The sequence below is a fragment of the Diuraphis noxia genome, unplaced genomic scaffold (genome assembly GCF_037042655.1).
Source record: "Diuraphis noxia isolate RWA-SAM2 unplaced genomic scaffold, SU_Dnox_SAM2 contig0002, whole genome shotgun sequence".
NCBI lineage: Eukaryota > Metazoa > Arthropoda > Insecta > Hemiptera > Aphididae > Diuraphis > Diuraphis noxia.
In genome coordinates, this window is record NW_028301712.1 from 41081621 (window position 1) to 41097870 (window position 16250).

General features: G+C 28.8%; 1 protein-coding gene across 1 annotated transcript; it reads left to right on the forward strand.

Annotated features, from left to right (window-relative positions):
- Window positions 1-4423: 4423 nt before the first annotated feature.
- LOC107170646 (uncharacterized) lies at window positions 4424-14238 on the forward strand. The gene is made up of 2 exons (XM_015520810.2): window positions 4424-4714; window positions 13716-14238. The coding sequence occupies exons 1-2, from the start codon at window positions 4655-4657 to the stop codon at window positions 14139-14141; spliced, it is 486 nt and encodes a 161-aa protein (XP_015376296.1). The 5' UTR covers window positions 4424-4654; the 3' UTR covers window positions 14142-14238.
- The last annotated feature ends 2012 nt before the right edge of the window (window positions 14239-16250 follow it).

A 16250-nucleotide genomic window follows, 5' to 3' on the forward strand; every position in this document is an offset into this window, starting at 1 on the left:
ATTGACCATACCATACCATACCATACCATACCATTCGACAATTTAGTTTGTGTGCAAAAAAGTGTATTGCACTCAGTGACGTACCAGATGATTATATTTGAAAGTACTTGTAATTAAATTACAGAATTTCGTATATTAACGCTAACATTTGTCCATGGGTATTTCCAATTTAAGAGATAGGTACGCGTATAGGTTAGGATTTAGTTTTAAGTGTATTACTTTTTATTTAAAGATTTTTAGCCACATAAATATATGATACTTTAGACAAAATTGGAAATTATAAATAAAGGACGATAGAATTTAAAGTTTGACGTGTTGTCACGCACATAATTCACAAATTCAACTTTTTCTGGGCAGTCAACTTGTTATATGTTATATCTTATATAATATAAACGATTTTATAGAAAACAAAATTTCCATTCTGAAAAATACGAACAAGATTTAGCTATTATCTTAAAATTTTCCTAGATAATTTAAATTTTGGTCCCGCTAGTGCCCCTGACGTTCCACGTGTCACAGGCTCTAACGGGACACGGCTGTTTCCAGTAATATCTTTACAGAAGAGCCAGGGCCGCTAGTCCGATGTGTCTACAGTACAGGGGCGTCGAGTACACGGTGGAGCATACTCTATTAGAGTGCTACTACTGGGACGCCCTCCGTGACCCTCTGACCACACTGCAGCTGGGGCGTAAACCGTGTACAGCCGACATCCAGGACATAATTTGCGGGCCGCCATTTGACCAGCTTCCAGCAGACTCGGATGAAAAGTCAGGTATATTAAGGTATGCGAAGGAGTCATTTCGGCTGTTCTATGGAATGGTCGAACGCATCTTCTCATTCAAAGAAGAAGAGGAGCGAGTCCACCAGGCTGCGGAGGTGCGGCGGTGAGATCCTGACGCAGAATCCAGACACCAATTTAGTTGATAAGCAATTTACTGTAGCCAATGCCGAAGGCACCTAGGGAGGCAGGGCCTCCCAGTATTTTACGCACAACTTTAGAAATATTGTTGTAATATTAGTGAGTGGGGGATTGTCCCACCGCTAATAATTGTCGATGTTATTGTAATCAATAAACGATGGGAGTCAGAGGAGAAGTAATGCTAACGCGGTTCCTTCTCTGGCTCTCGATACAAAAGAAAAAAAAGATAATTTAAATTTATATATGTCATTATGACTTATGGGGCTTATACAAAATGATTATTTGAAAACTGTTAAACATCCGCATTAATAATGACAGTCATTATTTAATTAAGTTCAAAAAAAAAAAATTGTTCAACTTAATTCAATGCGGTCGTGTTATTATAAAACAATTGAAACGTCACTTTCCATTGTCTATGAAAAAAATGTTTTGTCACATTTTCGTGAATCATATAAACGTATTTAGGCTGAACCAATAAGCTATTGATAAATAGTTTAAACATAAAAAATAATAATAATATGAAAAACCATAAAACATATTTTATAGATTATTAAATAGCATTATGAAGATATAATATACTTAGTATTACTTTATGTATACATACGAGTATAATTATTATATAATAGTGCATTTTTTAATAATTATATATTATTAAAATGTTATCAAGAGACATTAACGCACGAAGCCATGAATAAAATAGAATACTATGCACACAACATTGCATATACTAATGAAAATCGATTGGTAAAATGGAAACTATATCAAACTGAATAGTCTGTAATAAATAATTTCTCGATATCGAAATACTTAAATCATATAAAACAATACAAGATTATTTTATCAAACAAATAATAATATGATATAAATATATAATACAATATCACTATTGTAATTCGAGTGCGGCATTCTCATTATTTTTTATTTTTTCAATTTATTATCAGTTATTACTAATTAGTAATTACTTATATTAGCCGATAATCATTGCAGTTAGTCATATCCATCGAGCGTAATTTCCACATTGGTAACCGGTAACCCTGTAGTATACTATAATATGAAATTAACATAAAAAGCATATAAAAATGTATAAATAGGTATGATACACAGTTATTCTAATATACATAGGTACAAAACTACAAAACAAATATAAAATAACTGCAAAGTAATCATTATTAGTTAGATTACTTTAATATACAGTAGCGTTGTGTTGTATACATATATATTTTAAGAATTTATAATATTTTTAAATTTAAAAATAACATTGTGGGTAATTTTTTAGCACTACTTCAGTTATCCGCCTTGTCACTGATTAGGTACTGTCTGATAGTTATTAATTTATAAATTCAATTTTATTCAATTTGATATGTTTAAAACTTAAAACAATATCACAATAAATCGTGTATTATTAAGTTATTATAAACATTAAACACGTAAACAATTTCTAAAAAAGCAAAGAGTTCTGACTACCAAGGGATAAAATAACTTGTATTATTCAAATTCATATTTTTAAAATGTTAAATACATGCTTTCAAAATAATAATGCAATAAATGTATACGTAGATATATTTACTATGACTCAAATCTCAACACCTATAGTTATATTGGTTATCTTATAAGTATAATTATTTATTAAATACTTGTATTGAGATAAATAAGTATAAGTCATTATTAAATGAATAATCTACTGTTCACACCAAAATTCTTTAATCGATTGGACTATTAATTATTAATATGCTTTGTAAAGTTCTTTAAAGTGTTTAGTTTTTATAGTCCTTACGATTAAATATCATGCAGAATAAGTACTTAAAACATCTATAGCAACAATTTTGAATATTTATATTCAATATTTGCTTATGATGTTACTATATTAGTAATTATCAACAATTTATATTAAGAAACCATGTACCTACCTATTACATTTTCAAGCTTTTTAATTGAGAATATAATTTATTTTAAATTGATAGGTTGTTACCAATATAAATAATTAAAGAAAAAAACTAAGAATATTTTAACTTTTCAAAAAATACCAATGAGGCTCAAAATAGCTTAAAATTAGTACACATCATAGGGGAGAGGGGATAAGTTGGCTATAGCTACCCTGGAATTTAGTTTAGTCCACTCCGTTGATTTTATATAGATACCCGAAACATTGTAGGCTATAGCTTCCCTATAAAAATGAATTATGCTACGCTTGTGGTGTATATACTTAGGCAGATGCTACATTGCTGTATCATACCGCGTTAATCAACGTAATATTCAATTCTATAAGACCATTGATTTTGTCTTCGAACGATAACAATTTAAAATCTATTAAAATTAATATAGATTTATATTTTATTTCAAAGTAAGAAATCTAAAATAATATCAGCTTATATAAAAACCAACATTGATTTTCTTACCATAACTATCAACATTTTAAAATTAAATGACAATTTGGAAATGATTGATATAATTATTCATTGATTATTTTACATATTCTTATTGCATATTTTAGCATACTTCAACAAAAGAAAATGCACATTTTACTATTTTATATTGCATACATAAATCCTAGTCATGTAATATAATACGTGTTGGGTTCCTTTATACATGTATCTGTGTGATTATAAAACTCGTATTATATTGAGATTCTGACGGAGACCTTCGATTCTTCTCATCATCGATACGTCATATACAAACATAGGTACCTACCTATACTATACATCATACATTGGCCTGTTTTCATATTATTGTAAACGATCATTGTTTTACTGATCGGAACGTCGACGAAGACGAACACAAAAGGTGAGAGAATAATGGGAACTGAAATAGCGGTGTATAATACACAATTATTGTATTATACCTAGCACTAACGAGAGACCTTCCCCGATGGTAGAGTCAAATTAATAAATTATACGATGAGTCATAAATAATATAATATTAATTTATTGTATAACATACGAACAGCAAACGGACGTGTACATACGTACAGATAATATCGGATCAGAGACTATTTTTTACGCACAAATATTATTCTTATGTCGGCCGCCGATGTTCAAGGTTTAACTAATCAAATCAAATAAAAACACCCACACACACACACAGAATATATATTATTATAATATAAATATAATAACATACAATATATAGGTAGAATCATAGAGATTATAATATTGTTATTATCATATACAAACGAAAATTGTAAAAAATACATTCTCTTCCGCCGCGCGCATACAATAGAGTTAGTTATTATTGTTGTTATTGTTACCTATTAATTTTTTAGTGTAGCGATGTGATTTTTTTTTATATTTGACGCCAACAGTCTATAATGAGTGATACTTAACCAAACGCGCTAGCAGTCGATTTACGCGTTAATAAAATAAATAATAACATTATAGTCTTCAGTATTGATGTCTAATCGCGTGACCGCCGTGATCCTGGTGTTAGGGTTCACAAAAACACACGCACACATGCACCAACTCTAACACACATACATGCCTACACTTCTTGAAAAACCACACACACACACACCTCCTCTCACATACAACTCTAACGCACGCACGCATCAAGCACGCGCGCACGCTCTATCACTAACCCACATACTATCCGTCCTCGGCTCGCAATTAATCGTAGTAGTGTACTAGTGTATTCTGTTGCTCCTGAGACGTACAAACGTGTGTGTACTATTAACTTTCGACTGCACAACTACAGTTTAGATTTCTCATTTTTATTTTTTTTTGATTTTCAACAATCGAAATAATGGCAAGATTCGCGATCAAAGCCCTCGTCGTCACGGCACTGGTGTGCCTTGTTTTTGACGTGAGTATTGAATATCAAAGTGTATATTAATAGGCATCCTATGATATAATATTATACTATTTTATCGTCGTAATTATCATTATTATTGCGGTGCACAATAATAATGTTTCGATATATCGACGAAAGAATAACTATAATGCGCCATAATGTTTTATAACAGTTCCACAAACGTACATAATATTAAATTATTTTTCCAATGGTCTTTTTGTATGTTTGAAGATGATCTTTATTATTAAAATGCACTAAATGTATCAGAAATACATTTATAGATAGGTACGTTGTGCAAATAAGTGAATACACTTAAAATTCTGTATATAATAATATTAAATTCTACATAATTTGACCATAATATTCAATTTATTTTCGAACTTCATTGAATAATAATATTCTACAATTTATGGCATTATATTTGTGTTCGTTTAACATATACATGAACCAATATTAAACGAACATCGAGCTACCATCATCACGTGGACACATCCTCGAGTCTGTAAATGTGCAAACATTATTGCACGAAGATGAACTCATTATTATTATTTTTTTTATCGTTCGTTCTGGTTTAAATTTAAGTTTTCTTTCTATCGATTGGCTCTATTATACATGCATACGTTTCAGCTTCAAACCATACAAAAAGCCCATTCTTCGATTTCAACTCGCATGTGTTAATAATATAAAACAAGGTGTGCATTATTTTCAAATAAGTACTCAAAAATGATAAAATATATCAACACAACAACTCACATAATAGATACTTTGCAAAAATATTAATTTATTGAAAAAATATACCTAATCTATTCCTATATAAATACCAATATTTAAATATTATTATTATAAATATATAAAGTATATTACATACACATAAGGTGTGTATTCAGCTCGTGATAATTTTGATGGTACTTTATATTATACTATGAGTTAGGCCAAATAATAATAATAATAATAATATAGTAATTGTATTTGATAGATTGGATCTATCATGATAATTATTATTATTTTAAATATGACTATTATATTACATTATTTTTTACTAGATTTATCGTACGGGTTTAAGAAAAAAAATTAATAATCGTATTAAACCAATTCTTATTTTAATTCCTTAAACGAGTTTATAATCAATATATAGATTACAATGATCCAAAATATCTTAAATTATGGTTTAAATTTAAATATTATAATACTAAAATGTAGATTATAAATTGTAATATTATGGTACGGGTTTTATTAACAGTTTATAGTATATACATTCGTTAAATAAATCATTACTTTTAAACAATCATAAAATAATTTATAATACCTCCAACAACAACTTATTTAAATTTTTCGACCTTGCCATTCGATTTTTCACATTAGAACAATGTTTCAACGATATGAATTTATAGTAAATATTTATGACCGCAAATTTTACTTTTTCTGTTATTCAAAAATTATACTAAACAAAAATAAGTATACTTATATATAGCATTTCATAGCCTCAATGTCTCATACACTATACTTAAATACTTGATATAACGTAAAATTATACCTAACAAATTGAAAATTAACACCGTGATTAGAACTTTGAATACTTTTGAAATCATAAGGAACATTTTGAAATCTACAAAAAAAAACAGAAGAAGGTTTTTTATAATAGTAAACTATTTATTAATTATTTTAATACACAGTCGTTAAAGATTTAATACAACATGCACGTCATCATCTTTTGATGTGGTTAATTTATAACAATAATTTGGTCATCACACAAAATAAGTAAAAATTTACAATGCATGTTTTTACATATTATTTAATTTTTTTAAATGTTTGCATGCAAACAGCATATTATGGACTATTCTATTAAGATTGTTTTTGTGATGGTATATTAAAAGTAAATTTATCATTACCAATAAAAAAAAATTATCATATAATGACACATTTAAATATTTAATAGTGCCTAAATAATAGCCGTCACTTATAATATGATTTGTAGGTACATACATAGACATACATTAAATTAATCATTTAATACTAAACATCAGTGTGTGTATCTGTGTTTCTCAGTATTTCTGTACATACACTTTTATATACAAATATAAATCATTTAGGTACAACAATGTATGATACCTATTTTGTATATATAACATAACATATTCATTTACTGCTGTGTTCTTTAATATATCAAATAATTCTTTTATAATATAATATATACCTATAATACTATTTACGTTGTGCGTTAAATTTTAAACTCGTAACTGTGCGCATAAATCAAATAATTAAATCATATTCGTATAATATAGAAATCAGATTAAGTGGTTAACCGTTACGGAAATACAAACAAAAGATAAAAAAAAATCTATACATCAAAGATCATGATATGAAGTGTGTACTGTGTGTAGCAATAATGTTATATGTATGACTTGAGAGTGAATGTAATATTGGCCATCTATGTAATAATAATATTAATTCAACGTATACTTCCCAAATCAGTCAAATGTATAATAATAACCAAGTAAAAAGAAAATAATAATTCATCTCCACATAATTTTTATTCGGTGCAGCGCGGCGTTTCGAACGGCAACAATGGCCAACGATTTCAACAACGAAGCAAAATGTTATATATTATTATGTCAGTCGACGAAGGGCGACGATGGCTGCGATTTATCTCTATTCATAATTTTATCATCTGCAAAAAAGTCAAATTTTGTCATTCATGAATTATACATTGAAATAAATGATGTACAGATGTGGTGAGATTTGCAAAATGTTTCGATGAGCTGGTATTATAATAATACGTAGTTGATCGGAACGGCGCATAGTAAATCGGTTGGAATTAATTCATTTGATGCATATAAAACAAAACGAAAAATTGATCACAATGAAATCGATGAAATTGTCTGGATATTTTTTTTTTTCGTATAAAAATGTATAAGTTTATTGAAAAAAAAAAATGTATGCAACTTAAAATCTTAAAATCTAAATTGCTTCGATCTCGATCATATAAAAACAACGTAAAAGCGTAGCCCATTTATGACGTATATACTTCAATTATTTTGACTTTAATTGATTTTATAAATTGCTCCACTTCGTTACCTTTGTTAATTTTACCCAAAATAATTGCAGATTTGAAATCAGATATGTAATCTGAATTACCTAGTAACTTACTAGTAGTAAGTAGTGCATCAGTGGACTGGATACCACAAAAAGGCAATTGAATATTAAGGATAAAGTACCTAGTTCAAGTGTTCATACAATCGAGTTACTTTTTTAATTTAATACAATTTTAATATACATAACATTCATAACAAGTTAAATTCAAATTTTTTTTCTAATGTTATTTACTCTGTTAAAGAATTCACCGTTTTTATTTTCTTGGCTTTTTTGGGGAATTTCATGATTTAAATTGGCACCAAATAATAATATCATTCTTCTTTCTCATGTTATACATTTATTTTCCCGAGATACAATTTTTCGTCGCTTATTACAGTCTAACAGTTAGATATAAAAATAAGTACCTATACCTGTAAGTATATATTTTAGACTAAAATTGGTGTTAATAATGTGAGGGGAGACAGATTTTTCGGAACTCAATCTACTCTCACTCAAATAGTACTAAATTACTATCGTCTTCAAATTCAACTGTTATCTACTGTAGTCCTACATCTGCAGTCTAGTGATTTAGCAAAAAAATATTTTATCATGTTACAGTAATTAGTTAGAGATAATAAAATGAGTAGATACCTAGAATACTTAACATCGTTTGGTGCAAAATCAAAATATCTACTTAAACCGTTCAAACACAAATAGATATTGGTATCAAACAAGACATTATTATCATAATCGCATTCCATAAATTGAATGCAAATTAAACTCTTCAAGAGGCAAGAGCTCAACGATTATATAATTCACATTTATGTACCCGTGTTATGTTAGTAATACAACAACCAACAACTATTATTGTATACTTATTGGTATCCAAGTAAAATAATAATCAATAACAACACTAACATTATACTAAAAAAAATAAAATCACAATATTAATATTATGATGCGATACAATATTAATATTATAGTATAAAATGTGGCTGAGATTTGTGGTATGACTTTTGTCGTATACCATAAAAAACAATGGATGCTAACGCGTTGTATAACATTATTAAAAATACAAAAAAAAAAAAAATGTTTCTTCGGTATTGGTTCCTTTTTTTCGATTATTCGGCATACTCGAATTTAATAAGACGTGTCGAAATGTAATATAGTATAATATAGGTGTACATGTCGAGGAGAGCGTTATTGTTTAACATATTCACCAAGATATTATAATTCAATATAATATTTTATACGTACATTTAAATAATATAATTCCAAATGAATATATACTCCGATAGGATTATTAAAATGCGTTCATGGCGAACGACAAATTCGAGACATGGCGATAATAATATATTATGTACGCCGAAAAATCGCGATGACCGAAATCCCACGCACGGCGGCGTGCGAGGTTCGCAAAACCTAACTATCTCGTCGTGTGCCTCGTAATTATATATAATATATTATTATGATGTAATATTCATAGTTTTATAGATAAATGTTCCCATAATATTTTTTTATGCATTAAACTTTGACGATTATTATATCATGCGAGTGTCTGTGTCACGCATATAACGCTATACACAATAATACACAATTATATTACTGTGGTTTATTTTTGAACCCATAAATCTATATAGCAAAAATATTATACGTGTATACGAAATTTAACCAAGGGTTGGGGGTTTTTTCCAAAATTTGAATATTAAAAAACAAAAACAAAAAACCGTGTGGTTTGTTTTGATTATTTAGTGTAGCCGCGCGACAGACACCACGCAACAACAGGGGATGGATAGTTTGCAGGAGGTGGCTAAGGGCAAGATGACCGAGTTCATGAATTCGTTCAAGCAAACCGCGTCGGAAACGTACAACAAAGTGCAGGAAGCGATCAAAGAGCCGGAGAACACCAAAAAGGTCGAGTCGCAGCTGAACAACTTCTTCAGCAGCGCTTTCTCTAAGCTGAAGAACACGTTCAGCTCAACCAAGACCAATCCGGACGATGTAACTAAACAGGAAGCTATCAAAGCGTTTGACGATTACGCGGTGAAACATCCGAAATCAGCCTGAAAAACGACGGCCAGATGATAATAATAATATGTCAACGACCAGAATATAATATGACCGATTTTCATTAACACTGTTTTTAATATTTTATTTGCCTAATATTATACGTTGTATACCATCGAATTAGGTTAGGAATTTTATATTTTTCAATTTCCCATCATGTGTACAAAGTTACAGTACATAATTGTACGGTGATCGCTATATATAAATATAAGTATATTTCGTTGTAAATCGAAAATATTGTCAATAAAATCGGTATTTAGTCTAATTTTATCGATGTTTTTGTTAATGATGCTATGTTTGTTGCTGTTGTTGTTGTTGTTGTTGTTGCTATTTTTGTTGTTGTTGCTGATATTCTGTTCATATACGTTATACTTACAAGTGACAAAAATTAATAGGTAATTCATTATATAGAACGATAGTATATAATAATATACTGTTATATTAATAACGTATATTAATTGTGAAAAACTGTTAACAATATATATAAACAGTGTTAGGCATTTCATCTGCGTATTTTAAATATGAATCACGATTCAGTGTATTCATAACAAATTGATGATATTATATATTATTATATTATATATTTAAATTAACTCAAATTCATATTTTAAAACTCAAATATCTTCCAAAGTATTTAGTGTATGCCTATAGGTACCAACAAAAGGAATAGTTACAATAGTTTACGACTTACGAGTAGATACATATATCGCGGAGACGATAATCTAACATAACATAACCTAACCTAGACGTTTTGTTCAAAGCATATAATGTGGCTTACTGGCTTATGAAAGTGTTATGTAACTAAATTTTTAGTTAAATTAATAAAATCCACAAATTATCATAACTTACTGTAATACAATATAATTAGAGTAATTAATTGTCTTCTTTTAAAAATATAAAATATAAGAGGAAATATTATGATTGAATTTGATGTAATATTTCTTATTCAATTTTTAATCTGAAAGGGAAAGGATTAAATTATATAAAATACATATTTTTTTTAATCTAAATTAAATTTTATCAGTCCGAGTATAAAGTCCTTTTTGTCAAATAAAAAGAAAATATTATCGAAATCTTTCTATTTTACATTTTTCAAGACATGACTGCATGAGAGCTTTTCTTGTTACCAAAAAAGCAAGTTTTAGTATTAAAAACGCATCAGCTCCGATGCCTTTAATACAATATAAAGTCGACTCTCGATAATTCGAAATTGACGGGACTGTTGAAAAACTTCGAATTACCAAGAATTCGAATTGTCGAGTAGTTTAAAATAACGAGAGGGCAAAAAAAAATTCGAACTATAGAGAGTTGAGAAAAAAATTTTGTTTTTTATTATTGTACATACATACATATTAATTATTTCAGTAAATTAGTTGATACATGATAGAGTTATTTATTATTAATTTTAAAATTTTTAATTATTTATTATTATTATAAAAGATTATTATTTTTTGAAGAAATCTGCAATGGTTTTCTGCTTCATTGAATTTAGTTTCATTTTTTCAATAGTATTTTCTATTGTAAATAAAGCATCAAAAACCTCAACAGTAACTTTTGACTGGAGCGAAAAATTTCGAATTACCGAATGTACTTAAAATGCATTGTTTTTGTTCGAATTACCGCATGATTTTCAAGGAACCGAGTATTTACTTCGAATTACCAAAGGTTTCGAATTATTGAAGGTTTGAATTATCGAGAGTCGACTGTACTATTATATGAATATTGTATTATGCACGTTTTAGTAAACCCTGATAAATTATTATAAATACTCGTAACCCTAATAAAAATATAATCGTTTAATTATTAATTGTTTATTATATTATTAAAGATAATATCGTTCCAATCATAAGTTTGGTGCATTAGTCAGTATAGTCATGTAAAAAAGTGCACACCGCCAAATTTGATGTACATTCCTGTCATTCTGATTAGTTTCTAAATAATAATGATTTAAATAGGTAATTAAATGAAAGTCTTACGAAGAGAAGAACATACAATGGTTATATCTACAGATATCATTCTAATTTACTATTATAATTATTTATACAAAAAAATAATTTCATAAGAGTCATTACTGTAGATAGTGAAAAAATCGTTGAACGCCAACTAGTTCATTTTAGAATGCACACAAATAATCTAGTTCATTTTAATATTTTGTATTATAAATGTAAAATAGTGTGCTTTGTTTCTTTGCATCAATAATTTTATAACAAAGAAATTCACACACTTATTGGTTTTTATCTATATACATATGTTTTAGGTCCTGTTTAATCGTGTATCAGAGAATTGCACTTTTTCCTAATTCAACTAATACGTTCATCATAATATTTGAAATTAATATCGAAATATTATTTTACGGATTTGATGGTAAAGAAAAAAAAAATAGTGATATTGAATAAAAATGTTTATAGTATTCCATATATGCGTATTGATGTATCAACGATAATTGTACATAGTTACTAATGATCACTTTTAACCATCCACTAGAAACACTATAATATTAATCGCTCAATAGGTAGGTACATAAATCATGTGCAGAATGTAGATTAATTCATATTTTCTTTGTCTGAATGTAATTATTGCGTAAATAATATTACAATAATTTTATAATATTTTAAATTTTTACCATATTATACATAATATTAAATGGATTACACGTGATATTGTGTACGATATAGAATAACGAATGCGAGCAAACAACATTGCTATAATATATTACTAGAATATAATGATACAAATGAAGTAGGTATATACGCGTAGGTTAGGTTTACGTATTTCGAATCAAAACGTCGTGGAATTCTAATAGTCTAGTCCTAATCTAACCTTATTATAGTACTTACTATGGATGGAACCAGAGAAAAAGTATATTAAAACAGTATATTATTATTATATGTGTACTGACCGTGAATGCCAATACTACAACTTTACCGCAAATAAAAAAAAAACATTGGCGATTTTCATTTTTCACACGCGTCAAACGAGACATACAACGGCGCTCTTATAGACGTAGAGATTCAACACGTACATGAAGCCCACTAATATAATATTTTAATAACACTAAAAAACCTTTACTGTAACTATCGCACGTCGTAAGACTCTAATATCATGCACTTGCGTCTTGCTGTAACCATGTCGATGAACTATCCGCATTCGTCATAATAATCGTCTTGTTCAGGCATATTCTAGTTTATTTTATCTACGTTTCTATAATAATTAACTAATAACACTGCTGATTACTACAATTGCAGCTGTCTATATATTAAGTCTGTATGGTGTGTGTAGTAAGTTACAATTAATATAATATATTAATCCGTGTATGCACAGTGGACTGAGTTTTTTGGATCCCGAGCAGTTTACAGTTCACATGTGGCATATTAATGGCACACTTAAATGTTCGTCCTACATTAATTAATTCATCCACGATCGTAAGAGCGATGAGAATCTTCTACATTTTCTTGATATTTGTTCAACTCGTATTATTAGTATGTTACGAGTATTCTAACAATAAATAAATTGATTTAAGCCATTTAACATTCATTAAGAATCTTTGAAAAAAAAATAATATCTAATAATTATATAGTTTTCTCAAACTCTAATTATTTTGTAAAAATGTTTTGCCACCTCCAAGTGAGAACCTCACGCATACTCTTTGCAACTAAAAAGAATTGAGAGAAATAATATATGTAACAATATTAATATGATCATGACTCTGTGGATTACTGCAGATATAATAAATGGGCCGTGGGTGTATTGTACTTATTTTAAAATAACAATAACAATAAAGATTTATGTGTACGACGAGCACCACGTCCGTCACATCAGTGCTATGATATATATGACCAGTGTATCTATGAGGTTGATTTATTGTTTTGTGCAGTTGGCCGCGTCCGATGAGAATCATCAGCAACACGGAGCAGAGGACGTGCACCAGCAGATCGTCGGACACGCGACGGCTGACAAGGACACACCCGAGACATCTACATCATCCAGCTCATTCAAAGACAAGTTCAAGGGTTTCGTGAGCAGCGTCAAGGAGGGAGCTTCGGACACGCTGGACAGCTTGAACGAGAAACGCAAGGAGGCGTATGCTGGCACCAAAAAGCTGGTGAACGGAGTCATCGAGAAGGTCAAGACCACGTTCAACAAAGCCAGCTCGGAGGAGGACCAGCCTAGGCATCCGGAATCATCGTCGGAAGAGCACATCAAGGATGCCGCCGACAAGGCCAAGGACGCAGCCAACAAGGCCAAGGACGCTGTCGTTGACAAGACCCAAGACTTCATGAAATCCGAAAAGCTCAATTGATGATCCGTTACGATACCTCTCCGATCACACTTCATATGCTATAATTATATATTATACCTATCGTAAAATAATCACATTAAATTTTTCATGTATTAAACTGTGAGCTTCCTTAAACATCCTAGACAATGTTTTGTCCCCCATCACCGCCATACACGCGTGTTATAATATAATTAGACATTTGTAAACAATATTGAAACTTGGACGGATGTATTTACATTGATCGTCTTGTAAACATGTAATAAGCGTTCTGTGGTGGGCCGTTTTCCATTTTAACTTATATAAAATTATAATACCTCTCCAGTACATTTAAACTTTAAACGTATTATATGTTAGCAAATAAGTATAAGATCCGACAATATTAATACTGTTATTATTAATATTAACACTACTCTCTACTTAGTTTTACACTATTACTATAATATGCGTACCTATTCATTCAATTTGATACAACATTACATTGTTTTTTTACCAAAATATATTTACGTATTTATTTCTATAAAAATTCAAAAGTGGTTTTATATTTCGACATAGGCCTTTTAAAAAAAAAAAAACGAACCGTTAGTATAGTAGGTACATACGAAAACGTCTAATAATAATATATAATATGTATGAAATGGATATTATGTCATATAATTCGGTATAAACATCTAAATCGATAATGTATGACTCATTTCGTATTACGTCATAATATTAATAGCAAAACAAGAAATAAAAAGGTCTAAAGTCCTTAGAGATAGTCTACAGACTAATTAGACTATCAATATCCACAAATTTGAAGTATATTTTTTTATATCTATACCTATGTTTCATTTTAATCATTTAGTTGATATATTATTATGTAATCATTGTACTTTTATACACAATATTGAAATGTATTTTGATTTTGTTCACACAACTTAAACACCAAATCAATTGATTTAAATTATACTGTTTTTATAAAGAGCCTTTAAAGTTCAGTAGCATTCAGTAACACTGATCTATATTTCATTTTCTAGAGAAAAAAATGTTAGTGGACCCCCAGAAATTTAAAAATAATTTTTGTGGCCAGCCATATTATTATTATATTATAATATATTTTATAGCATCATTCTCAAGTATTATAATCATGAAAGAATACTATAAATCTCTTATAACCACTCATCGACCTACTTACTCATTAAAAAAAACTTCCTGGTCATTTACCCCAATCGGTATACCTGAGAATTTAGCACCACTGACTACAATTAAATGGTAGAAACGAACGTTAAAAATCAGTTAACGGTCTTCTTTTTGAAAAATTGTGACCTTGTGGGATAATGATTAGTTGCAGTTTATTTCTATGCAATATTATGCAATTAAAAACAATACATAGGCAAAGGCATGAATGCAATCTAAGCTTTTATTTATTAGTTCTGATAATTAGACTATACGTCTACAATACGATCCTATACTTTGTTTCGCATTATAGAGATTGCTGTATATTATATAAAATAACCAATTGGTTATTAATTTTCAAACAATATTTTTGTATAAACCATATAAATTTTTTACTTCCTATAAATGTACATTGAATAAACGACAAACATATATTTATAATATTCGTCAAAAATATTTAGTATTTTACAAAAATCATCATTAATTATAGTTTTATACATCCTATGTCAAGCTATACAGCTGTCATGACACACTTAACATTTCACTTTTAGCTGTGGAGAATAATACTGTAAACATAATCCAATATTTACAAATCAGGTCAACGAACAAATTCCAAAAATACAATACGTGCACAGTACATTACAATAATATAATAAAATAAATAAAATACTATACATAAATAAAACAATAGACATTTTTTAATACTGTTATTTCATTTAAGTATGAATCTCTCTTAATAAGGCAACATTTTTTAAATACGCACCTCATCAGTACCTCATCGTACTTATCAGTAGCTAGAACTTCTAAAAGTAGGTAATAATATCCAATTATTTTAATGTTTAAATCTTAAACTCTATAATCACACTGTCAAATTTGGCACCACATCACGATATTCACAAATAAAGTCTGTTATTTTAATAGCATACGTATAATTAATTATAACTACTATAATCATTACTATACACGCAGGTTTGA